The following is a 27,401-nucleotide window of genomic DNA, read 5'->3' on the forward strand; positions in this document are numbered from 1 at the left end:
CAAAGAAAGAAAAATCCATGTCTCCTGGATTCCTGAAGCTGGAGAACAAAGTTATAAATCCAGCCGGTAAAGGCAAAGCTGAATTAGAGTCCAGGTTCAAAGGGAAGAGAGTTCCTACTGATAGGCAAAGTTCATGAGGCCAGGCATACTTGTAGTCCATATTTCACAGCAAGGAACAGAGGATGGACAACAAAAGAGTACCAGGAATATAACATGAAGCTATATTCAGAGCAATTCCAACACCAGACTGAGCTCAGGTAGGACCTTAATGGAGGAAATTCTCAGCTTTTCCTGATTTCCATATCAGGTTGTTCTCAAGAACTCTTCCATCCACCTGGCTCTTCACATGGAACCAGTACTGAGCCCATGGCTGGCTCAAGACCTGAATCACAAACCCAAGTAATGCCACTCACAACTGTTGCTGTGGCCATTCCACTATTGCCATCTCACCATTATTAGTAGGGCTGGATTATCTGTGTCTGACTGCCTGATTGCCTTGTATTGGTTGTCTTCTTCTAAGGATGGCTCTTCAGCCAGGAGCATGACACTAGGTGACCCATCTGCCTGCTCACTCTGTTGACCAAATGCTCTTAGTGAAACTCAGCATACTTTGCCTTCTGTCTTTCCTTATGGCTGCTTATCTTTACAGTGGACTTGGACTGGATAGCTGTTCAAGTAGAAGATCTCTTCAAACATGGAACTGACTGTGATATCGTGGTGATCCATAGAGTGGCCTCTTGGAGAGTCTGAAACAGTCCAAACTGAAGTCTCTCAAAAACACTAAAGTGGCAATGTCAGACAGGATAAAACCTCCCTGCGTGACTTATTGCCGCTAACCCATGCTTAAGGAAAGTAAAAGAGCCATAAGCATAATCTCCTGGAGAGGAGACTTGCCACTGTAGATGGGGTGTAGAACTCCTGAATGATTTGCCAGATGGAGAAAGCCCAAAGTCAGGGGAGGCCTACAGGACTGCCAGACTTGTTCTAATACCAACTGTACACTCCCAACAGAAGAGAATATATGTAGCTCAAGGTTGACCTCCACAACTCTACACTTGCACAATTGCAAAAGCAGTGATCTCGTATATACTTTTCAGCCAAAGTACAGTGTCATTCAATTATGGTGATGGCTATGATTGTCCAAGCACCACACGTTTGTAAAAACAGTGTGCTTTAATTGTTCAACATTTTAGCTCAGTACCTCTCTGCATGTACTGCTTCTATGCGATCAGTTTGCACTAATGCTATTAATGGCACCCACACTTCAACATGTGAGCAGGGCTGCTGTAACACAAGGCAGCTGTCTCATAAGGGGACCCATTTTGGGCTTGTTGATAAAGCGAACCAATGTACAAACAGGAATGTTAAGCGTCTCTTGTCTTTGGGAGTGAGGTAGCCATTGAGGCGTTCCAAAAAGGAGCCAACACCTCTACATTATTCAGACCAATGTTCCTAAGAATCAGTGGTTCCCAGATGACCTGCCAACCTTTCCCTTGCACCTTCTCCAATTTCACTCAAGTGACAAAGAGCAAGCTGCAGCATTCAGGCTGTATGTTGGACTTCCAGTTGAGAATCTCACCCTCAGCTTTTTAGTTTCCAAACATTTCTAGTTCTTAAGCATGCAAAGATGGGTTTTCAAATGTTTGAAGGGTTTTGTTCCTTTTTCACCCAGCCCTAGTGTTAAATTCTCAGGTTGGAAAAGTTTGTGCCTGCCACAGAAGTAATGGATTGGCACAATATCCTTGTGATTATGGTGTAGGTGCATAAATTTGCAGAGGTAACTGTCCACCATTGATCAATAATCCTAACCCTAACCCAGCCCAAACCCTAACCCATTTGACAATACAAAAAGTGTGAGCCAAAATAAGCAGACATAATCAACTGGTAAGCAGAACTCACTGGCAGGCAAAACCTTTCTGGCAGGCAAAAAAGAATAAAAACCTATTTTAGTCCAACTTATCTGAAAAGTGCCAGCTGTGGAAAGTCATCATCATACAGAATATACAGAGTCCTGCCTACAGGTAGGTTGAAATTCATGCCTCCTAGTTCAGGTTCACTTACAGGTGAATGGGAGGAGAAAGAGGTCAGGATCCAGGGTTTTTTTTATACTGTCCTGACTTCCTTCTGCTCTTCCAGTGTTGAGAGGTAAGTAACTGCCCAGAAAGAGTTAATTAATTAGAAATCTAATTCCTGCTTCATCTCTGTCCAATTCTACCCAAACACTTCTTGAGGTGAAAAAGATCTAGCCCAGTGTTTCTCAACCTTGACAACTTTAAAATGTGTGGATTTCAACTCCCAGAATTCCCCAGCCATCTGGGAGTTGAAGTCCTACATCTTAAAGCTGCCAAATTTGAAAAACACTGATCTAGCCAGTACAGCCCCTCACAAGTTCTGTAGTGAATAATGGATTCCTATGTATTTCTACTCAAGAATAAGTCCACTTGAGTTCTATCGATTTAATCCCAGAGAAGCAGATGGTAACCTAAGAAAGACTGTGTGTCTAATGGTAGCTTCAAAATAAACAAATGGTTTTGAAATTAAAATCATCTTCAGAAGTCATTTAACAACCATTTCTTTGTTTGCAAGAACTTTTACTTAAGTAAATTTAAAAAAAATACTTTAAAAAATGTAGAGGGTCCAATTCACTCCTTTCTATTGCATCTACTGGTGGAACTCTACTATCCTTCTATCAACACATGTTTCAAAATTCATCTGTTCCACCAGACAGAAGCCTGAGGTTTTCCTAGTTTCTAAGGGGTGAGATTTAATTTACACTATTATCTATATTTAATCTATAGATAATTTATAGATACATATCTGAACCTAAGATTCAGTTCCTGAAATCAATCCAGCCATTCCTCAAGTAGAAATTGGAATGACAGTTACATTGGCCAATGGGATACAAAGGCAAGAGCATTTCATCACCAGGACAATCTTTAATTAGCTGATCCATCCTGGAGAGCTGAGCAACGTCTCCTAGCAACTGAAAACTGCAAGCTTTTGCAAAGCAAGCTTTCATTAACCCTGCTGTAGTTGCTCGGAGCTGTCTCTCTCAAGCTGTTCCAGCCTACAGTCTGTACGGTAAAAAATAAAGTTACAAGGCCAATTCACATAGGCTGCCTAATGGACAAGAGTGCAAATGGATCGATAACTCTGAATGTATAAGGCAGGGTTTGGATCCAGATTAAGGTTAGGGTTCCTGCCAACCTTGTGCAGCATGGAGATCCATTGTGCTGGGAGGTCCATTCCAAAAGCAGTAGGGCCGGGAGTGAAGAGTGAGCAGAGCCAGGACAAAAATCTATATTTGACTGAATTTTGATTAAAACATAACATAATGCAATTAACATTATTATTACTGGCCTACATAGGCCTTAGCCAGATGCAGCAGGCTTGTTCTTATGTTCTTATAAAGGCTTAGATATACGTAGAGGACGGTGCAACCTGTTTCTCCACATATTATGCATTTCTCCATAAAATCCCTATCAGGGCCAAGCCATCAGGAATTGACACATGCCACCTCCATGCTGGATCTCTGTGGCCCTCCTGAGTTGAGTGACTTCAGCTGCAGAGATCACTCCTTATAACCTTGCTCTGTTATTTAGCAAACTCAGTGGCAGGAAGCATGAGTGCTGTGAAGCAGATCTTATATGCCTAATGAAGAAGAAAAGGGTTCCTTTGAGATTATATTCTCTGGGTTGGTTCTCGTGTGCTTGTGGAATTCCAGGTATAAAGGTGCCATCGCAGAACAAAAAATAGGAACAGAATTTACACACATTGCTTAATTCTTTTCAACAGGCAGATTCAGTTGACATGTTCTGCTAGGAATTATCAGGTGCCGAGTCCCAAGGGACAAAAGATCAAATGAAGTACGTACACTGTTACTAAGAAATAAGAAGAAACTAGCAACGACCTGACTTTAAAGAACAACCTAGAGAGTCATTCTTAAGATGTCAAGTATGGTGTCTGATTATTTTGCAGTTCCTGCTCAATATGATTTTTCCTAAATATGCTGTTCAGAATGAAACCCTGAAAAAGAGCAACCACAAATGAAAACGGTTTCTTGCTTATATACGTATTTTATCTTGCCATGGTGAATGATGGCAGAAGACAAACAACAGTGCAGAAAAGCAATATCCCTTTTTCTAACTCTTGTTTGAAGATTTGTCTTACAAATCCTTTTTTTCTCCTCCTAAATTCCATATATATCACATACACAATTTAAACATACAGAGCAAGAGGACATTCAAATTTATGGGGGGAAGTGAGGATCACAGAGAGGGAGGAGCCACACCATACATGTGAGAGGCTTGGAGGGGAAGTTGGGAGGGTTGTTGTTGTTGTTGTTGTTCAATGTGACATCCTACGTTGAAGCTTATAGTACAGTTTTCTTCTTTTGCTCACCTTAGAATGGAGAGAAATCTGACATCAGTGTTCGACGAGTATAGTCACAAGGTGCTCCATAAAATGGAGAGTTGGGCTACAAGTTGCCTATCTGTGTCATCGAAGATGTCTGGGAGCTAAGCTCCTTCTGTACATGTCTTGCAATATCACATACATGTACAGAAGGGGCAGAGCTTGCACTTGTTGATGACCTATCATAAAGCCAGGATGGGGGTGGTGTGCCCATCCTTGCGCGCCTTGATCTGTCAGTGGCTTCTGATACCATCGATCATGGTATCCTTCTGGCCTAGCAGTGGGGTTTGGGAGTGAGGGGCACTGTGTTATGGTGGTCCTTCTTCTCCCTTCTCCATGGCTGATTCCAGTTAGGGTTGGCAGGAAGGAAGAGGCCACACCCTTGGCCTCAGGGCTTGATGCTCTCTCCCCTCTGGAAGAAGCCACTGGGAGGCTCAGGGTTCGGTATCATCAGTTGTCTATCTTTACCCTGGCTTGGCCAAGTGATGCGGTCAACATCTTTGTTCAGTATCTGGAGGCCGTGCAGGTCCAGATGAGGAGGAACAAACTCAGGCTCGATCCTACTAAGACTGAGTGACTGTGGATTTCTGTGCCCCCCCCCCTGCCCCCGATCTGGCAACTTTTCACCTTTAGTCTTGGACGGGGTTGCACTATCCCTTCAAGGCAGGTGAGTAACTGGGTTGTCTTGGACTCGCAGAGCAGGTGGCAGCTGTAGCCAAGAGGGCCTTTGCACACCTTTGTTTTGTGCACCAGTTGCACCCATTCCTGAATCAGGAGGCCCTACAGACAGTCACTCATGCCATAGTCACTTCATGGTTGATGATTGCAATATAGTCTACATGGGCCTGCCCTTGAAGACCACTCAGAAGCTTCAGCTGCTCCAGAATGCAGGGGCACGGGCAGTGCTGGGCATGCTGATGTGACACCACTACTCTTCAAGTTGTGTTGGTTGACGGTAAGCTTCCAGGTGCAGTTCAGGGTGCTGATTATCACCTATAAAACCCTTCATGACATAGGGCCTGTCCATCTGAGAGACTGCCTACCGCCCATGGTTTCTGCCTACCCAGTGAGATTGGGCAGAGTTGGTGCACTTTATCCCTTCAGTGAAACAACGCCATCTATCGGTGCCCAGGAAGTGTGTCTTCTCTGTCATGGCACGTGCCCTCTGGAAGAAGATCCCCCCAAAGATCCATGCAGCTCTTACCCTAATCATATCTACCCTAATGCATATCTTTAAAAAATGACTGTTCTCCCAGAGTGGCCATAGAGTGGCTGTGAAGCCCCGTCAATGGCCTTTTTTTTTTTTTTTTTTAGTATATGGGTTATTGTTGTCTGGATGCTTTGGATTATTCCCCTATTGTTTTTCTACTTTTAAACTGTAGGTAGGCATTCTGAAGGTAGGCAGGCAGCCTTCAAATCTCATGAATAAATAAATAAGCAATAAATAAATAAATAAATGCATGTAAAGAATGGGTGGGGCTTCAATTGTGCATTCATGGCTGCCTTTTTGGACCTCTCTGTGCAGATGCCCTATTAGCAGCCTATCATCTATAAGGATTATTCATATTTCAATGAATAGAAACCACTGGGGACACACAAGTTAAATTATGACAGTATCATCATCATCATCATCATCATCATCATCATGGGAGGATTTTTATCATCAGTGGGGTTATTATTTTGTGATTTATTTAAATTTATTGGCCACCCAACTCCAGTGGACTCTGGGTGGCGTACAAAATGAGGAAAAACATAAAAGCAGCTAAAAACAGGTGAACAGGTAAAGGTGAAAGTCATGCATAGAAAGAAACTGAATCCTGCCTTTAACTTCAGAAATATGGGGTGACTGGAGGAGAAGGTAAAATGAGATGAATAAACTGCAATACAGTACCGAGGTTTGAAAGGCTGATAATGATTTTCTTTCATAGTAATATCAGCTGTTGTGATTGTTCTGAAAATATTAGATTGTAGCATATTTATAAACCTGCTTTATTCTAAGTGGGTCTCCTGAGCAAATGCTTCCCAGTCGTGGATCCTTAGATGCTTTGTCCTCCCAAAAGGAACAGCTGGCCTGGTATCACTCACCACGCAGTTGCGCTGATGATAATGGAGCATTAATGATAATGCTCCAATTTCAGCCTCTAATATTAAATTACCAGCCTAGGTGATAGGAAAATCAAGAGGTTAATCCTGTGCAGTTCCACACTACACTCTGTAGGACAAAAGAGGAAACGAAAACAACTGTGCTCCCTGATGTATTTATTGGATTATTGCAAAACAATTATCCGGCATGACAGATACGCTTGCATTCATTTCATTCAATAGCACTAAATTAGAAGGCTTTAAACTGGGTTGATTGTGCTACAATTAAGGTGAGTCAGTACCTTTTCTGAAATGAACTTATGTTCAAAATATTGAATGCCAACCTGTCAGTTACACAGAACTCTTCTTTTATACAGACAGTGATTGATCACAGTGGGAAAATCTAGCACATGCAGTCACTTTGTCTCTCTGCAATTGATGTACTTCAAAGGTATATTACCTTTCAGCTGGATTGGGTGAGAAACGATACTCAAAATCCCCTGAAAGGCATATTTGGAATTTTGAGAGCACGTCATGGCCCTTCTCACAAAACAGATGCTGTTGTTGGTGTGGCCAATCGCAAGAATCTTGGATTATGCAGTAATTACTTTATTTTCTAAGAACATCCCTAGGATTGATGAAGCCACAGGTTATGCCTGAAGCGGTGGTGTTACTCTCCTTTGCAGCATGCTAGCTTCTCATTCTTTCCTTTGCTCGTTAAAGAATCTAAAAAAATAAAATTAGGCCAGACATTGTTCCCCTATCATTAAATGGGGCTTGGTTTCATGGCCAGGGCATACAATGAACTATCTTAAAACTGTGGACCAATTTATGCTGGACTGCAGCCTTGCTGTTTAGCAGAAGCTGAGATGATGGACTTGCACAATTATTGTCCTATTCCTTACTGTTTTAATTGGAAACAGGAATATGATTAATTTCAGAGGCTCTTCTGTTTCCTACTATTATATGCCTTCCTCATGAAACAATAATCAACTTAAAAAATTCAAGCCAGTTCCAAAAAAACCAGTTATGCAATCCTTTCTCCTCCCTGTAGACCAAATCTTGATGGTCTTCTAGAAACAAACATGCACAGGTAGAATATCTTCAGGCTGTTAACTTACTTACCTCAACTCCTTGCTTCAATTCTTCTCCTCCTTTTCATTGTTCAAAACAGGGGAAGAATTGTTTGAAGAGTTAGCAACTGTCAAAACTGAATCTTTCTCCATATTAGGGAATTTATGCTGGGCACAGGCTGGTATAAGTCAGGCATCTGTCATAATGCATCCTGGGAAATGTAGTTCCCAGCTAAGGACTTTTCTGGTCTCTTTTTAAGCACTGATTTATTTGCTGAAGTTCAGGATTGAGCTGAGTACTGAATCGGAGTCAGAAGATTGTATGCTGCGGCTGAAGCTTAGATTCATTACTGTGCAGCAAAAGTTCTGAATTCCTGATGTTATCAATATCCCTTAAATTCCTTCTTTGGAAAAAGATGTGGCCTTTATCATTTTGAAATAAAACCAAGTAAAAGAGAAATCGCCTCCCCTATGCCACATGATGTGTTTGTCTCCCATCTCAGATTAGCTGGCTCCTGCTAAACAATTAGGAAAATGTTGATCAATGCTGCTTCTCCAAGCAAAACGTAGTCCTGATAGTATTTTGCTAAGATCTTCTTGACCCTGTCGCTCAGCTGGCTTGTGTAGAGAGAACCATAAAGATGACCTTGGAGAAATGAGGCCACAGCAGTTAGCAAAACATGACTTAAGTCCAAGACGGGAAGCAAGTATTAGAAACAAACTCAAAGTACAGTAACTCCACCTTAATGTCTTGAGTACTAGAGGGAGGGAGGGAGGGAAAAATGCTGTCAGCCTTTCAAGATTCTGTTACGATAGCCTGTATCTATGAAGTTGAGTTCCACTATTCCTTGTGGAGTCCTTTTCCTGACCTGGCCCACCTTGAAAGGCTGACATCAGTCTTGAAGCCCCACAGTATTTTCCCTCCCTCTTCTACTCAAGAGAGTTAGGGCAGAGCTAGTTTGAGTATCTTTCTACTATTTTCTTCCTATCCTGGGCTTAAATCAAGTTTTGCTAACTGTAGTCACATAGTTTCTCCAAAATCATCTCTGTGGTTCTCTGCATCTGTGTATAAGCTGAGATCCTAAAGTAATGGATTTGAGGAAAGGAAAGTTGTCTTACCCCCCTCTTTGAAGTCCCTAACACTCTTGAGTTGTGTTCATATAACATCAGGGTATACTGAATTTATAGGTCCAGTTGTACAACATAGACTTGATTATGTGCCATGTAGTTGTTTTTGACTCCTAGCAACCACATAGATCAATGTTCTCCATGACCTTGTCTTTCAGGTCTTCCATCCGTGTACCCATCACCATTGTAACTCAGTCCATCCACCTTGCTGCTGATCGTCCTTTTCTCTTTTCTTCCACCTATCCCAACATTAGAGCCTTTTCCAGAGAGCTGGGTCTTCACATAATGTGTCCAAAGTAGGATTTAGGCTAGTGTGTTGTGGAAATCCACCATATATGATCCAGGAATATTATTGATTGTAGCATGTGTTATTTTGTCAAGTCTTATTTTCATATTTAAATTAGTCTTAAACTCAATGCAATGCATGGTTGGAGTGACACCTTGTGACTAGAAAGAAGAAATACATCTTCTACTCATTGTAGGAGAACAGCATGAGCCTACGGTAGCCAAAAATCAGGAGTCTGGAAGCATCTTTTCAGACTAACAAATCCTATTGAAAGGCATAAACTTTCATGAGCTAGAGCTCACTTCATGCAGTGATGCGGAGTGGCTAGACATCTTACATTGGTCTAAAAACTTCATTGTATGTTTGTCTGGTTCTTTCAGCCTTTAAGGAAAGAGAGAACAGGTGACCTCAGATATATTAGACTTCAACTCCCATAATCCCCAATCAGCATGGCCCCAAAATCTCAGTGGTAGATTCTTTTCCATAATCCCTGTGGGTGGTCCCCACCCCACCCCACCCCACCCCAGGTCCCAAAGGTATTTTAGTACAAAGTGACCTAAACCAGTGTTTCTCAACCTTGGCAACTTTAAGATGCGTGGACTTCAACTCCCAGAATTCCCTAGCCAGAGTAAATGTGTGGACTTCAATTTCCAGAATTCCCTAGCCAGCATGCTGGCTAGGGAATTCTGGGAGTTGAAGTCTACGCATCTTAAAGTTGCCAAGGTTGAGAAACACGGTTCCAAACCAATGCTAACTTCACTGCTTCTTTTAATGCACAGGACCACAAATTATAGAACCACATTGTAGCTTACTGTCTTGTGCAAACTAGGTTTTTTTTAATGTTAAGGTTTTTTTTAATGTAAAACGAGGAATCAGAAAAAGACTTTTCAAAAGCATCCATCTCATCAAAATTAATCATATGTAGTGGTGCCAGATTAGCCACCAAAATTATGAGCATAAATCAGTTTACCTAACATTAGAAAAAAATGTAATTCAGCATAGACATATTTCGTTTCCACCTTGGTAGGATGACCTTGATAGACTTCACGGTCAGCCGCTAATGAGAAATGAGGAGGGGGGTGGGAATCCCAGCCAATGTATCAATATTGGAACATGCAGAAAATTCCTTAGAAATCCGGGAAGATCATCCGAGAAGCCCTTGGAATTGCAGAGCTCCTGAATCCTCCCTCGCGCTGCGTTTACAAAACGCAGCAAGAGCGCACAACCAGGTCCAAGCAAACTAAGGCTTGCTATTGCGGTAGGAACCGCCGCCCCTCCTCCTGCTCCTCCCATTTCCAGCTACTTCCTGTAAAAGGAGCCTTCTGGTCGTTGTAGTCCGGAATTCCTCGACCAGCCTTTTCCCATTGGTTCCCAATTTCGCACGGAAAGCGAAAAGGCAGGTCCCCTCTGCGTCCCAGGGAAGCCAAGACGAGCGAGGGGCCTGTCCTGCGGCCAGCGGTGAAGGAAGCGCATTTCGGTTGTTTTTGCAAGGATTAGGGAGAAAAGCTGTAGGAAGCTCGAGGATAAGATCTACAGGGCCCATAAACCATCCTAGCTAGATTCGGAGCTGGGCTAGCAGTTTGCCGGATTGTGGTCGTTGCCCCATCTTTTCTGTTGGGTACTGAAGAATGCAAGATGAAAAGGAATCTCTTAGTAGGATACTAGCTGTTGCAATCCCCCCGATCCTTATTTTTTTGCTAGCAACTGATTGCCCTGGACTGGGATGGGGTTGGGGGTGGAAGTGGGTTAGGAGAACCCTCGACTTAAAATATGCCTCAAGTCAAATTCCAAAACTGATGAACGCCCTGTTGTCTAACACTTTCCCAGGCCTCTAGCATAGCTGAGTTGGAGGACCGTGGGATGATGAAGAACGATGCATCGGTGATGTTTTCTGCCATCGCTAGGGCAAGGGCCCTCTTAAGAAGCAGCGAGCCCAACCTTCTCCCTCCACCTGCACCCCAAGCAGTTTCTTTATTAGAGGAAGCTGCTGATCTCCTGGTTTTGAACAGGGACTTTGCTGCAGCTGTGGACAGATGTGGGAAAGGCTGCCAGAGCCTTTTGGAAAGTGACGATTCTGACCGGTAGGTGCCAGCTGGAACTGGAATGAAGAGTGAGATTTCGGAACCAGCTTGGAGTTGTTCGCCCTTAACAGCAGGTGTTATTCTCCAGATGTTGTTGGACTGTTTCACCCATCCTCTTTATTAGCCATGCTTGTTTGGGCTGATGGACATTGGAGTTGTGTGAAGCACCTCTTTTAAGGGAATTGTATATATCTATTTATCTTTATTTCCAGGGCAATCTGGTACTTATTAGCATGAATGGCCGAGGAGTGAAGGGGAGATATTACATGGGGACACTGAAAGAGTGAATGGCAGACACATTGGGTTTTTTTGGGGGGTCTCCAACTCTTTCTACCTTTATATAAAAGCCCCCAAAGTAATTTATAAATGTACAACAGCAAAACAATCAATGCAACTGAAGAACAACAGTGAAACAGCAACACAATATTACCACATCTAAACCAAGCACGCTCCCAATACAGAAACCAAGCTTTTTATTAGCAGATTTGCAAACTGGAAAATGGATCTTAATTATTGATTTATGCACTAAGCTGTAATGTGGTTGGTTAAGCAAACCATGGTTTAGTGGATTATGTGAATCCAGTCCGTCCTTAGAATTGGAGCAGAGATTGCAATTGGGTTGTTTATAGGAATGCAGTTTTTCTTTTCTTTTTGTGTTATACACCAGTGCACACATACACAATGTTGTCTGGCTTGTAGATCCAGCTCTGAAGATCTGAAATGCTCCTTATGCATTGTTGGCATCCAAGCTTTGGCAGAGATGGATCGATGGAGAGAAGTCCTCCCATGGATTCTTCAGTATTACCACAAACCTGAATGTTGGCCTCCCAAAATTCTGGAGCTCTGGTGAGTCCCCTTTTTCTGTGTCTGCATGGCAAACCAGGTACTGCTCAACCCCAAGAGGAAGATTAGATTGTGGAAAGAGCTCCCACCTAAAGCAAGTTAAATATCAAGGAGAAAGTTTGTCACTTAATCTTTCTCTAGAATTATGGTACTTCCAGGAACGTAGCTCCTAGTCTTCTAGTTTAATGACAGTAGGCAACCATTCTGTTACATTTTTAGATGAATGTTGCTTAAATCGAGTTAGTTGAAACTAGATTTTTCCATGGTCTGCTGAGACATTTCTAATCTTCAGGAAGGCTGCAACTCCAATTTGTTAAAAACTCAAATCATTGTGGTCCTGTAAAGATGTTCCCTTTACAAAATGAGAGCAAATAGTTAAGTTATTTTAACCATTGAGGCAAAATTATACTGCCTTAAATTATCTTGTAGGTGCACTCTTGCCTAAACACACTGGAGGGTTCTTGATTATTTTTTTTTCAAGGGTAAGGACACGCTTTGCAAGAATTTCAGCAACTAGCAGGTGATAGTTTTCCAAAACTGATCAGCACATTAAACATCCTATCTTTGGTTCTTTTTTTGGCTTAGGTCATCCAATGATGATAGCTGTGTTTATAGTAGCTGTGTCTGTCTATAGTAACAAGTACAGGAAGATTCCTTGAACCAGGTCAGATTAACCCAATATTCTTTGTTCCAGTTAACAATAGTTTTCCAGAGTTTCTGGCAGAGCACTTTCTTGTCACCTGCTCTTTTATCTTTTTTAATGGCAGTTGTAAGTAGTTAAACCTGAGAGTTACTGTATGTAAAGAAGGTTTCTTCCAATGAGCTATTGACTGATTATGTGCCATCAAGTTGGGGGCACGTAGATAGATTTTTCTCCAGGACTAATGAGCTATAATCCCTCACCAAAAGGGAAGTGCTGGCTTTGAAAGGTCAGTGTGTGCGGCCAGTTATTTAGACTGTTTGGATAAATTGTCTTTTATCCAACATCTGGGTGGCAGGAGAGGAGAAGAGTAGCAAAATTCTAGCCATAAATTTATATGAAGTATCCTTGTCAAATGCAGTCTTTAAAGGACTCAGGGTGTCTGAATTGTATACCCTCTGCCACCCTTGTTAAGATAATTAGTACGTATCTGTTTTATCATCTCCTTCATCCCCAGTCATCTTTGTCTTTTCTCCAAGCAGCTCAGGATAGTATATACAAGGCTATCCCATTTTCATGGTCACAATGAGCCTGTGAGGTAGGTTAAGCTGAAAAGTTGTGATTTGCTTGTGGCCAGCCAGTGCAGTCCGTGACCAAGGCAAATTGAAACCTAGCCTCCCTGTCATGTGCTCAGTCCACTATATTGGGGTGGGTGCCTCAGCCTGATTTCAGGCAGGTGGGTGATGCTCAGAGGAAGAAAAGACAATAAGTTGGAGTGCTGGAAATAGGTGGGTGGGAAACCTCAGATCTCTATCAAGAGCAGATCTTCAGGATCCCATGGGATGGGGAGAAAGAGAGAAAGGAGGAGGAGCCCTGCCCATTGTTGGCCTGTGCCAAATTACCTTGGATAGAACATAGTTTGTGTCAGGGAAGTTTTCCTATCTTTATGTTGTTGCATCAGCAATTATAAGTGCAAATATATTTTAACCTCTCTCTCTAAAGTTACATCATATTGCTCTTATTTCTATAATCTATCCTATCTAATCATCAAAACCATAAATCACAAGTTCATTTTTTTTCATTTTTACACAAAAAGTCCGTAAGAGGCTTCCAGTCACCAATAAATGTAGATCATGTTTTTTTCTCTAATCGAAGAAGTCAATTTATCCATTTCAGCAAAATCTCTCAATTTCACCAACCGTTCTGCCATAGAGGGTAGTGTTGAACCTTTTCATCTCAGTGCATATAGTAATCTCACTGCAGTAATCATATATTGAAATAATCTTCCATGGTTTTTTTCTGTTTATCCATTAATCCTAAAAGGAAAAGTTCTGGCTTCAATTGAATATTGATCTTTAAAATCCTCTATATTAAAGTATGTATTTGTATCCAATTTTTTAAAGCTCTTTTTACATGTCTACCAAGCATGATAAAACGTCCCTTCGTGTTGTTCACATTTCCAACATACATTTGAAGTGGCTTTATACATTCTAGCTAATTTGCCTGGTGTCATATACCAACAATACATCATTTTATAGAAATTCTTTTTGAGATCATAACACAGTGTAAATTTCAACCTTTTTAACCACATATTTTCCCATAGATCCATCTGTATATTATAATCAAAATTCTTAGCTTACTTTATCATACATTCTTTAATCTGGTCTTCTTCTGTTTCAATTTTCAACTAAAGTTTGTACATTTTAGCAATTACATGTTCATCATAAGTTCACAATTGTATTTCAAATTCTGTCTTACTTTGCTCCATACCATAAGTCTTTCAGATAACTGTAAATGGGAAAACCATTGACAACTATATCCATCTGCTATTAATTGCTCTCTTGATTTGATTTTAAATTTCCCTTGATAGTTTTTCAATAAGTCCCAGTATGTCAACCATTTATCTCTGTCTGCCAGTTCTCTTCTATGATATGTTTCTTGAGCCAAGATCCATAAAGGTGTTTTTGGGCACAAACTGGGTTCACATCTATTCCATATTCTCAATATGGCACATGTAATAAAATGATTTTTAAAGTCCACATTAATTTTAACTTTATCATGCCATCCAAACCTCAGGTCGTGACCTTCTAACTCTAAAAATATTTTGTTTCTCAGCAACATTCATTCTTTCATCCAGACTAAACAACAAGCAGCGAAATACAGTTTCAAATCTGGTAAACCCAATCCTCCTCTTTCCTTTGCATCTTGTAACACTTGGTATTTAACTTGTGTTTTTTTCCCTTGCCATATAAATTTAGATATATCCTTTTGCCATTGTTTAAATGGTACATCCGTTGTTTTTATTTCAGACAATACCTGTTGTGACATCATTCTTGGCAAAACATTCACTTTTATCACAGAAATTCTAAGTGACAATTTTAATTTCTCCCATCTTAACATGTCCTTAATTTCAGTCCGTGTCTTAACATAATTATTTTGAAATAACATATAATTCATATTTGTCACAGTAATACCCAAGTATTTTACTTTTTTCTCAATCTTAAAACCAGTTTTCTCCACCAGTTCTATTTGATCTTCTAATTTTATATTTTTTGTTAAAATCTTTATCTTCTGATTATTAATCTTGAACTCTGCTAATATATCAGAGTCTGTTGATTTTCCCATTAATGCTTCTACTCCCTCTAGTGGAACTTCTAAAATTAACACCAAATCATCTGCAAATGCCCTTAAATTCTAAGTTTCTTTTTTAATCTTAACTCCCATAATTCTCCGATTTTGTTTTATGTCTCTATTCAATAAGAATCAAAATGAACAAAAGTGGTGGACATTCTTGTCTTTGTCCCTTTTTGAAACTCAAAAATTTTTGTTAATTCTCCATTAACAATTATTTGTGCTTTCTGAGAAGTATAAATCAACCTTATCCATTTGATAAAATTATCTCCAAGGTTTGTATGTTCCAGAACTCTAAGCAAAAAAATCCAATTCAAACTGTCAGAGGCCTTCTCTGGGTCTAAGAATATCAATGCAGCTTGTTTTTCATTGTGTTGCTCCAAGTATTCCAAAATATTCAAAACATTTCTAATATTATCTCGTAGTTGTCTTTTAGGTAAAAACCCACATTGATCTTCACGAATAAAATCCTGTAAAATTATTTTCAACCTTTCAGCCAAAATTGTGGTATGCCGTTTGTAATCATTGTTCAATAAAGATATTGGTTGATAGTTTTTTGTTAAAGTCAAATCTTGTCCCTCTTTAGGTATTCATGTTATATTAGCCTCTTTCCAGCTATCAGAAATCTTTCCATTCTGCAAAATGATATTCATAGTTTGTTGTAAAGGTTGTAAAAAATCATCTTCAAAACATTTATAGTAAGAGGCTGGCAGATCATCTGGACCAGGTAAGTCTTTTTGATAGCTTCACACAGTTCCCTTCTTGTTACAGGTCCATTCAAAATCTGTCTCCACTCGTCTGTAATCTTCAGTAAATTCTGTTGTGCAAGTATTCATCCACTTTTTCCGAGGAAATTTCTTGACCTTTGTATAAAATAGTATATTACTGATGAAACACTTTTTGCATATTCCCATTATCTGTTATTACAGCATTCTATTCTTGTAACTTTAGTATCACTTTCTTTTCTTTTTCTTTTCACAACTTGTATACCAACCATCTCCCTGGGTTATTTTTAAATTCAAAATTTCAACCAATTGATGACAAGAAACTGGATTCCCGTGAGCAAGAGGAACACAAGGGGGTGATCCCAATTTCTCCATCCTCTGGAGAAATTTCTGTCAGCCAGAACTGTCTTCTGGTTGGCAATTCCACTGCTATGTGATCTCTGCTTGCGAAGCCACTTGCAGAGATGTCTAACTGGCCATAACACCTCAACTGGAAGCCACTTCCCCATTTCTTTAAATTAAAAGGCTTTTAAAAAAATGTCAGGAGGACTAATTGGTGCAATCTGTTGCATCCGTTGGGGCCCATGGACATGACATTTTGCTGGTACTTTGTATATGGCACTTCTGAATGTCTAAGAAAAGCCCAATCTAAATATGAATATAGGTAATAGTCTTAAGGTGGTGTTATGTGTTCTCTTTCAGCATCCTCCTCCATAGCAAAGTGGAAGAACCTCATGTGATGTTAGATGTTGGCGGGGACTGGTTATACTTCCCATCCAATCAGAGCTTGCCAAGTTATGGCCTGTTGGCTCAGCTTTATCTCTTCCATGTGCTCTTGCCACTGGGGCACTTTTCAGAGGCAGAGGAACTGATCCAAGGTTGCAAAGCTTTGAGCCAGGAGCAGCAAGCAGACATGCACAGAAACCTTCAAGAGAAGAAGCATCAGTGGCTGCAAAAAGAAGAATCTCCAATTCCTGAGGAGCACCCAGAGATGACATGGAAGCTGCTATTGGGTAGGATTCTTGTAGATGGAATTCTGAATGTCTAAACCAGTGTTGTCCAAACTTGGCCACTTTAAGATGAGTGGACTTCAACTCCCAGAATTCCCCAGCCAGCCGTGCTGTCCACTCATCTTAAAGTGGGCAAGTTTGGACAACACTGGTCTAAATGTTCCGTCTGGTCTTGTGAAATCATTTGCATCTATGCCTGCAGTGAGCATTGAGCTTCTGCTAAAGCAATGGTAGGTAATATGTTGGTCAAAGCATCGCCATTCAGTGCTAAAATCTGGCTGTTGTGTTCTGGTAGTCCTGTTTCCTTAAGGTGCATCTGAATGATCGGTTGCCCAAGCAGAGAGTTCTCTTGACAGAATTATTGGAACAGGTCCAAGGAGAGAAAAAATCCACAGCCTTCTCTGTCTCTTTGAATCACACAGATTGGCTCTTCATATTTCACAACATCTGGGTTTACAAATAATAATAATAATAATAATAATAATAATAATAATAATAATAATAATAGATTAAATTTATATGCCGCTGGACTTCCAGTGACTGTTCCCTTGAGGCAGATGGAAACTGCAACAGTTTCATTCAGGAAAGAAAAAAGGTCTAGATTCCACTCAGATTCAGGGAAGGACCACAGCTGAGAGTCAGAGCATATTCTTGGCACATGAAAAATTGGATGTTCGGCCCTTCACAATTCCAGTTAAAGGAAAAAGAAAGATCCCAGAGTGGAATCATAGAGTATCGTTGTCATTAAGAGTAGCTGATACTGGGCTAGGTGAACAGATAATCTAACAATTAATTATTAATAACCTTGAAGAAAACAGTGAGACATAAAGTGCCCAGTCATTTTAAAAACTAGCATGTTGTGTGAACTCCTGAACAAGCATAAGTTATATTCTACAGGCATAGTGTAAATAAGGTGCAATAAAGTTGTCTTATTACAGCAGACTAATTTGTGGAATATATAGTTTACACCTTATTTCAGAATAAGAAGACCAGTTTCTATAGTTGACTATTTTAACTGTGATTATTTGTGGCTAACAAACCACAAGAAACGTTTGACGCACCTGGGAGAAATTAACTTTGCGTGCCCATAAGTGAAGAGTTAAAGCAGGATTATGCAGTTGTTAAAATACAGTCAGCAAGATAGATGTATGTAGCTCCGGTCTTTTGAGATAATTCTGGTAAGAATTGATTAAAACAACCCAAATCGTGTTTCTTTTACACTTTTTTGTTCATATGTCAGAAGCCACTATAATAAATCTCGGTTATATAATTAAGACACTGAAAAAAGAGTTCATTTTTTTAAAATCTTCATTAAAACTGCAAAGAAAAAAATACAAAGTCATACATCTTAAAAACATGATATGAGAAAGTTCATCTTTTGGTGTTCCCCTTTGTGCAGTTTCTCTCTCTGTGCTGCAGGTTCGGCGTCTCAAAGGATGTTGAACGTCTTGGTCCAGCTGAGAAGAATGCTGGAGTCTTTGGCAAGGCAGTTCAGTTCCATCTCCTTCAAAAAGACACTTCTGCTGGCTTTCATGTTGTGTCTCATTGTGGTGAGACTTGACCCAGGTAGGGGACAGAGGAAAAGAAAAGTATCTAGTGATAGAGCTTCTTATCTAAAGACAACTACAGTAGGAACATGGGGCAGAAAGCAGAGAGTGGTAACTGGAATAATACAGGACGCAGAATGCTTGGCCAGGATGTGTGGACCCAGCGGGTTTCTGGGAGGGGAAGTTTTGATCTGGTTAGCTCCCACCCTGATGATATTCAGGAAGCTATTGAAAACCATCTGCTCTCCCAGATGTTGGGGTTGATTGATGGTGGAACCCCTGTTGGATAGTTTTTGGTTTTGTTTTGTTTGGCATATATGCCTGTCTCCAGGCTGCATATGGATTTTTCTCTTTTTTATGATATTGTTCTTGTTTTTTTAACTCTAAGTTGTCTAGAGTCATTAGGAGTTGGGAGCTTCTAAATTGTTTAAATAAAATAAAATAAGTCCTGGCCCTGCCTTCTTGTCTTGGTGTACCTGCTTGGTAGTTACTGCTGCCACCACCTGTCTTGAGGCAGATGACTTTACTTAGCATTATCTAACCCCAGTGTGTGAGATAGAGGTCCCATAGCCCAGTGTTTCTCAACCTTAGCAACTTGAAGGTGTGTGGACTCCAACTCCCAGAATTCCCCAGCCAGCCATGCTGGCTGGGGAATTCTGGGAGTTGAAGTCCACACACCTTCAAGTTGCCAAGGTTGAGAAACACTGCCATAGCCTGTGCACTTCACTATGTATAAAAGAAAAAGGAGTTGATCAAAATGAACTAAATCCTATTGTACCACTTCCTGAAACAACAGTTCAAGGTGTGTGGCTATCAGTTTTAGCTCTTGGGAGTTAGATCAATCTTACAAGAGAGGAACAAAATCAAACATTACTGTTATTACAATTGTTGAGCCACCCCAAATTATCAGACAGAGCCGCTGGCAAATTGGTTATAGTGAAAAATCCATTATTGTTGCAAGGAGCTTTTAATGAGGACCATACAAGCTCTTTGGAAGATGCCTGACGATTTGGAATGTCAGAATATTACACACAGGTACTGAGTTTGTATAGAGATAATAAATGCAGAGACAAAAAAGTAGACACACATAATTAAAATAAATGAATTAAAATGACCTTATGCTATATTTCTAGCTAAACTTGTCACCTCTTCCTTAGAATGACTTGATTCCTGAAGCTAAAGTTTCTTCCTTGCTTTCTTTGATGTTTTTCCCTGCTTCTTGTAGATGTTTTCCTTTTATCACAGGAGAGCAGTGTTGCTTTTCTCCTTTTTCCTACCCTCTCTATGTTCTTCTTGATGGTCTGCTTTCTGCCAGAGAACTGTGCCCAGATTCAGAAGAACAAAGGCTTCTTCCTAAATAGTAGGAGAGGGGTTGCGGGACAGAGTCCATATCACTCAGAGTGAGCACTGATTGATTGATTGATTGATCGAAAACTCTGATGCTGCCTACCTGTGATTTGGACTGGTCAGCTATCAAGTCAACTTTGAAGGCTGCCTTTCAGAAGAAATACAGATGGAAAAATTAGATCCGTGAAATTGATGAGATGGTGGCTTGATGTAAAAAATGGTTAATATCACAAATTTGGTTAGAGGTGTATTGTAGCCACATGGAAACTAGCATGTAGCATTAATTATTTTTATTTTTATTCTATTCTCTTCCCCCTCCCTCCCAGCATCTCCTGCTTCTCTACCCTTCCTCTACAGGCTGACCCAACTTTTCCATCAAGCCCGTCTGGCTTTATTTTCTCCAAGCAGAAGGCTTCCTGTTCAACACTAACTAGCTGTACAGTATTGTCATCTCTGGATACCATGAAACACTTCCCAGCCAGTTAAGGTGACTCAACAGTTTGGGGACAATGCTGAGCACAAAGCTACAGGAGTTTCCTCCAGGACTAAGAATCTCTTCTGAAGATGGATGTTGCTGGATGAAATCCAAGAGTCAACGTAAACTGGTGTCTCTTGTATTGGAATGTGCTGCTGTGCTCATAAAGCCATCCCTGTTCAGAAGTGTGTTCTGTTTAGGCGAGTGATGCTTGCTTCCAAGTAAATATTGAGATCAAGGTGTGACAGACTATTTCAGTGTTTTTTTTAATCTTCACTTCCCCAAAGAGACATTAAACATTTTCTATCTGGGAAAGATCGTGCCTGCCTCTCCTCTCCTGGTACACATTTGTCATGCAGAAGTTCTGCCTCCATTAATCAGCTTTCTCTACCTGGCTGCCTCCAGATGGGGTGGACAACAGCGCCCATTCATCAGGTCACTGGGAATGATTACTGACATCCCCAGAGAGCAACCAGCTGGTGCAGACTCCGCTTAAAAACCATGAGTGTTTTTGCTAAGGGAAGGGAAGTAGTTCCAGGGAAAGAAGAGAAGCCATATCAGGCGATATGGTTTTCTCTTTAACTTTTGTGGCTGAGCTGCCGGTGCAGCAAGCAAAGTATGAAATGGTTAATCACCTTAATCCTAACCTTCCTTTCCTCCCTTCCCCCATCAGAGCTCCTAGGCCTCTTTGTGGTGGCCTGACTTGGCAGGGAAGTCCTTACTAATCAGCAATAACAGACTCTTGTAATCTTCATTATGGGCAGGTCCTTATCTAAGTGCTGTACTGAATTGTTTTTGGCAACTTGTTTGCTCATTATTTTGTAAGGGTTAGAATTGATAAAAATGAACCATTTTCAGCATGGGAGAAGTTTGCAAATGGGGTTATGATGTTTAAACCAGTTATTATCCCCATTTAATGTATATTTAAGATTAAAAGAAGTGAATTGGTTTTGTTTGTTTGGCATCTTCCGTCATCTTTGCCTTTTATCAAAGAGAAGTCAGCAGAACAGAGTGGAGTATTATCAAGGCAAGATACCCACTTATAATGTTCTCTTATTTTGCCTTCAAGTCACCCTTGATTCTTGGCAGCTTCATGGACAAATGCCTGTGGTTTTCTAGGCAACATTTTCAGAAGCAGTTTGTTCTTGTATCCTTCCTGGGGCTGAACAAGAGTGACTGGCCCAAGGTCACTCAGTTGGCTTCCATGTATAAGGCAGGACTAGAACTCAGAATTCCCCACTCCTAGTCCAATGCCTTAACCACTAGACCAGTGTTTCTTAACCTTGGCAACTTTAAGATGTGTGGACTTCAACTCTCAGAATTCTGGGAGTTGAAGTCCACATATCTTAAAGTTTCCAAGGTTGAGAAACACTGCACTAGACCAAACTGGCCCATATCTGCACTGATTGCAGAAGTACAGTATTTCCACACATTAGAAAGCTACATTTTTATTTTACTCAGAGTGCAAAACATCTGATCACAAAGAATGCTGATGGATATTTTTACCCAGTCAGCTGTTTTTATCTGTTTTGAACACAATGTTGCCCAGAGTCAAAATGAATGCCAAAGTTGGGCAGCCTTACAAATCTAATAAATGAAATGAAACATCTATTCTTCTTCTTCTGTAATGCCGATCTGTACCCCAGTTTTTGTTTTGACTTTGTCTATGCAATTGCAGTATACAAATTGCAGTGTATTTTGACCTCTCCCTCTTGTATGCAGCATACTGCATAGTTTACAAGCTAAAGACAGTGCTAAGTGGAAGCCCTGGGATGAAACACTGAGCAAACAACAACCCTAGCTAAAGCGGAGCTTACAAAGCAGAGCAAAAACAAAATCAGCTGAAAACCTGCCAAACCAGAAAGGTCTGAAGGCTTCAGTGGGTTGGCAATGGAACTCCAGACAGCCTAGATAGCTGAACTGTTTAAAAATGTTCATATTGTGTGCATTTTATTTAAAAGACTATGCACTGTTAAAAAAGAGATGAGCAGGCACTAAAGAGGTGAAGCTGCTTGACATGAAATGATGAGGAACCATGTTTATGTATGCTTTCAGTCAGAGGTTCCTAAGCTTTTTGTCATCATACCTCCCTTTAGTGTATTCTTAATATACCCACCTCCCCTAAAAATCCAAACACCAAAATGAACACACACAATTAATACAATGGAACTTTGAGAAAGGTGGATTCACTGTAACTCCAGTGGGGCAAAAAAGTATTTAGTCAGCCACCAATTGTGCAAGTTCTCCCACTTAAAAAGATGAGAGAGGCCTGTAATTTTCATCATAGGTATACCTCAACTATGAGAGACAAAATGGGGAAAAAAATCCAGAAAATCACATTGTCTGACTTTTAAAGAATTTATTTGCAAATCATGGTGGAAAATATTTGGTCACCTACAAACAAGCAAGATGTCTGGCTCTCACAGACCTGTAACTACTTCTTTAAGAGGCTCCTCTGTCCTCCACTCGTTACCTGTAGTAATGGCACCTGTTTGACCTTGTTATCAGTATAAAAGACACCTGTCCACAACCTCAAACAGTCACACTCCAAACTCCACTATGGCCAAGACCAAAGAGCTGTCGAAGGTACACCAGAAACAAAACTGTAGACCTGCACCAGGCTGGGAAGACTGAATCTGCAATAGGCAAGCAGCTTGGTGTGAAGAAATCAACTGTGGGAGCAATAATTAGAAAATGGAAGACATACAAGACCACTGATAATCTCCCTCAATCTGGGGCTGCATGCAAGATCTCACCCCGTGGGGTCAAAATGATCCCAAGAACAGTGAGCAAAAATCCCAGAACCACATGGGGGGACCTAGTGAATGACCTGCAGAGAGCTGGGACCAAAGTAACAAAGGCTACCATCAGTAACACACTACGCTGCCAGGGACTCAAATCCTGCAGTGCCAGGCATGTCCCCCTGCTTAAGCCAGTACATGTCTGGGCCCGTCTGAAGTTTCCTAGAGAGCATTTGGATGATCCAGAAGAAGATTGGGAGAATGTCATATGGTCAGATAAAACCAAAGTAGAATGTTTTGGTCTAAACTCAACTCATTGTGTTTGGAGGAGAGAGAATGCTGAGTTGCATCCAAAGAACACCATACCTACTGTGAAGCATGGGGGTGGAAACATCATGCTTTGGGGCTGTTTTTCTGCAAAGGGATCAGGACGACTGATCCGTGTAAAGGAAAGAATGAATGGGGCCATGTATTGTGAGATTTTGAGTGAACACCTCCTTCCATCAGCAAGGGCATTGAAGATGAAACGTGGCTGGGTCTTTCAGCATGACAATGATCCCAAACACACCGCCCGGGCAACGAAGGAGTGGCTTCGTAAGAAGCATTTCAAGGTCCTGGAGTGGCCTAGCCAGTCTCCAGATCTCAACCCCATGGAAAACCTTTGGAGGGAGTTGAAAGTCCGTGTTGCCCAGCGACAGCCCCAAAACATCACTGCTCTAGAGGAGATCTGCATGGAGGAATGGGCCAAAATACCAGCAACAGTGTGTGAAAACCTTGTGAAGACTTACCGAAAACGTTTGACCTCTGTCATTGCCAACAAAGGATATATAACAAAGTATTGAGATGAACTTTTGATATTGACCAAATACTTATTTTCCACCATGATTTGCAAATAAATTCTTTAAAAATTAGACAATGTGATTTTCTGGATTTTTCCCCCCATTTTGTCTCTCATAGTTGAGGTATACCTATGATGAAAATTACAGGCCTCTCTCATCTTTTTAAGTGGGAGAACTTGCACAATTGGTGGCTGACTAAATACTTTTTTGCCCCACTGTAAAAGGTTCTTCACACTTCCTCTGGACTCTGTGCAGCTCCCCAAGGGAGGTACAATTTGGGAAATCCTGCTTGAAATTGACAGAAGACTATATTCTGCTTCCTTAGAATTCTGTCGCAGCAGACACATTTCTTCAACAGAAGACCGCTTCAGTGCTGTCTGATCTGTGCCACTTAAAGCTTTATCAGCAAGGGATGGGTGTACGTGTGTGGGTTTATATGTGTGCATGGATGTGTTGTGCCTATGAGTCAGTCTTAACTCCTGACAACATGCACACATTTATGTAATTTGGGGGACAGTAGTTTTCAGAAGTGGTTTGCCCTTGCCTCCTCCTTCCTAGGGCTGAGAGAGAGAGGGACTGGCCCAAGGTCACCCAGCTGGCTTTGTACCTAAGGCGGGACTAGGACACTCAGTCTCCCGGTTGCTAGCCTGGTGCCTTAACCGCTATAACACTTTTATAGGCAAGTGGCAGCAAGTTAAATTCTGCTTGGAAACAACATAGGCAGGCAATGTCAAGTGAACAATGTGGACTGTATGCTCTGGAAAGTGAGTTCCAGGCTTTCACATTTTGTTTCTGAAGAATAGTCCTGCAAAACTTGCATCTTAGTCCTGTCCTAAAAGAAACCATGGCTGATGCTGTTGAAAGCTGTACGGTTTTGTAAAATTCACACGGGTACAATCTTCTACATCTGAATGAGAAAGGCTGTTAGACTTCCAACTGGGCCTGATAATGCATTGGAAAGAAAGCTTGGAGCTGGTTTTCCACTATCTGGTTGAATATCTTGCCTGTGAATTAAGCATCTGAAACTAGCTGGTAATTATTCAGAACAGACTCCAAAAAGGGCTCTGCTTAATAATGAGTAGGTTCCTTCAGTTCAGATTGTTCTTCACCTTTATTTACACATCTACTGGCAAATACCTCAGCACTCACTCTCCTAGCAGCTGTAATCAAGAAGGTCAAATCTCAGGAGGCATTCAAGCCTCCAGGCCTTTTTCCCTACATCTTCAGACTAAACAACTAGGATGAAACAACTATTAAAATAAGTACACGGTCCTGCTCTAATTTGCTTCAAGATCTAAGGCTCGGCTCATTCATCACAATAAGCCATGGTTTGTTCAACAGCACACTGAGCTAAAACCAAACAAATCTTGGTATAGCACACATATTGTGTAAATCAGGGCTCAAGCAGAATGGATACACATCTTTTTGGCAGGTGTCTTCATAGCAAATCATAACAGACGCCATTTTTCTTACCGGAAACCTGTTGCATAGTAATGCAGTGTCACATCAGCAACAGAGAAATACAGCTATTGCACCACTACCATGGGTATCATGGATAGTCCTAATATAATCCAGTGTGGAGAAAAAACATGGTAAGGAAAATTATCATGCCAACCTTTCTTCAGATGTATTTTGCTGAGGGCAGGAATGTCCCCATTCCCACATAACCTCATCGCAGCAGATGTCATGGCATGGACCAGAAAATGTTTCACCATACAGTTCAGCTCACAAAATAGTAAATCTAACTGCTTTTAAGGCCAGTTTCGATGGAATTGTGATTGAATGTTTCTCAGTGACTTCTCAGTTAAAACCGCCTGAGCTAAGCAATGGTAAAACGTGTTACTTTTCCTGTTTGGCGATTCTCTGATTGTTGTGCCTATCAAGCAAGACTACCCTATCTTGGATACCAGCCAGTGGTGGACCACAGAACTCAGGGTCTTTGTCCTACAATGTATTGTTGATGAAAACCAGACCAGTATTTGAAATACCTATTCTGAACAAAATATAAATATTTCACTGTTCAATGATAGTAAATAGGGTCTGTATGTTCTGTTCAAATAAGCAAAACCACCAGAAATACTTTTCTTTTGAACCATGGAATTCTCATTATGTTTTACTGGGAATCCATAGGGTGGGGGGAAGGATGGAATTCTTTTGCATTTTTGTCCAGGGGTGTCAGCACTTGGGTGGTTTCATAAAACAAGCTGAAGAGGGAGAAGATACAATTACACTTTCTGAATGCAAACACACAGATCCTATGAAACCCACCTCCAAGACTGGGTGACTGTCCAGTGATGTCAATGGGCAGGAAGACAGGAGAGCAGGGGAGGTTGCCAGGGGGGATTATGACCTCCTCCCTCCCCTGCACTGTGATGCTCAAGGACACTTCCTAGAGGTTACCACGCATGGCCTGAGCTCCTTGTTGCCAAGCTGCTTAGAAGCAAGACAGCAGTGGGAGCATCAACATCCATAGCTGCTGTTGCTAATCTGGAAGGGGCGTGAGCACCATTGAAAGCGCCATGGTAAGCAGGGAAGTACCCAAGTGCCCAGGAAGCTAGGTCAGGAGAAGAGAAGCTGTTTTCCATTTGCCCTCTGCCCTTGTCCGAGCCTAAAGAGATGGAGTAGCCAGGCTCTTAGAGCATCAGTCCAAGGGAGGAATGGAATGTAGGGAGGTCCTAGAGAACTAGAATGCCCAGTGGGCAGACTTCTCTACAGAGCCTTCAAATGCTTTGGACTGGAGTGCCCTTGTTCCCAGCAGCAGAGCCACTGATCCAGCATGTTATCTCAGGATGATGGGAGGCCGTGTCCAAGACATCTGGAGGATGCAAGTTGGGGAAGATTGGGCCACAGAATTCATTTAATTTGGTTGATATTTAGCCCCTGCTTGGCATGGAGGTATACAGAAGAAAAGAAGGTGGCCAAAAGAGCAGTTTACATAACCAAAATATGGATTTCAATTAAACACAAGGAACACTTTCTGAACATTTTTAAACAGGGCTCAGATCTGGGTATGTCCAAAAAGCAGATTTTCTGTATTGACCACATAATTCCTGTCTTTGTATGATGACATGATACATGTGACATCATGTTGATTTGTTCTGGATGCCCATGAGTGTGATAGCTGGCATAAACTCAGGCATAAACCATGATTTCCAAATCCCAGGGACTGAATTCACGCAACACACTAAGTCAAAAGCAAAATTCCTCCCCAGCGCATGTATTATAGCTTAACGCGATGTGTGAATTCAATTATGGCTTATTTAACCAAACTGCAGTTAAGCAAACCAAAGTTTAGTAAGATGTGTGAATCCACTTATTTCTGTTTTCAGGACCACTCATAATACGATCATTCCCCGCAGTCAATCATACCATATGCATTCACTTGTAAATTTGCTCAGCTCATGTGATCATATTTGGACCCTAAATCCTTAAGTAGCCTTTTATAAGTTATGTGTACAACTTAATTTAAGGGATTCCAGAGGAAGCCAATGTATAACAGGCATAAAATGATGTGTTGTGTGCCATCTAATGCTACACTTT

The 27,401-nt window shown here is 41.1% G+C and overlaps 1 protein-coding gene across 4 annotated transcripts; it reads left to right on the top strand.

Annotated features, from left to right (window-relative positions):
• The first annotated feature begins 10,312 nt into the window (after positions 1-10,312).
• PEX26 (peroxisomal biogenesis factor 26) lies at positions 10,313-21,230 on the top strand. 4 transcript variants are annotated; one of them, XM_007429165.4, is made up of 6 exons: positions 10,313-10,440; positions 10,810-11,063; positions 11,763-11,909; positions 16,605-16,915; positions 18,332-18,478; positions 20,133-21,230. In XM_007429165.4, exons 2-6 carry the CDS (start codon positions 10,843-10,845, stop codon positions 20,234-20,236), a joined length of 930 nt encoding a protein of 309 aa, XP_007429227.1. In that variant the 5' UTR covers positions 10,313-10,440; positions 10,810-10,842; the 3' UTR covers positions 20,237-21,230. The 4 variants fall into 4 exon arrangements, 3 of the variants coding, with proteins under 3 accessions (XP_007429227.1, XP_025023026.1, XP_007429226.1); XR_015796276.1 differs by having other exon boundaries at positions 10,316-10,635; positions 18,312-18,478; XM_025167258.2 differs by having other exon boundaries at positions 10,317-10,600.
• Positions 21,231-27,401: the final 6,171 nt, after the last annotated feature.

Source organism: Python bivittatus, unplaced genomic scaffold (genome assembly GCF_059951505.1).
Source record: "Python bivittatus isolate LINGU-HERP-01145 unplaced genomic scaffold, Pbiv_v1 ctg000330_np1212, whole genome shotgun sequence".
NCBI lineage: Eukaryota > Metazoa > Chordata > Lepidosauria > Squamata > Pythonidae > Python > Python bivittatus.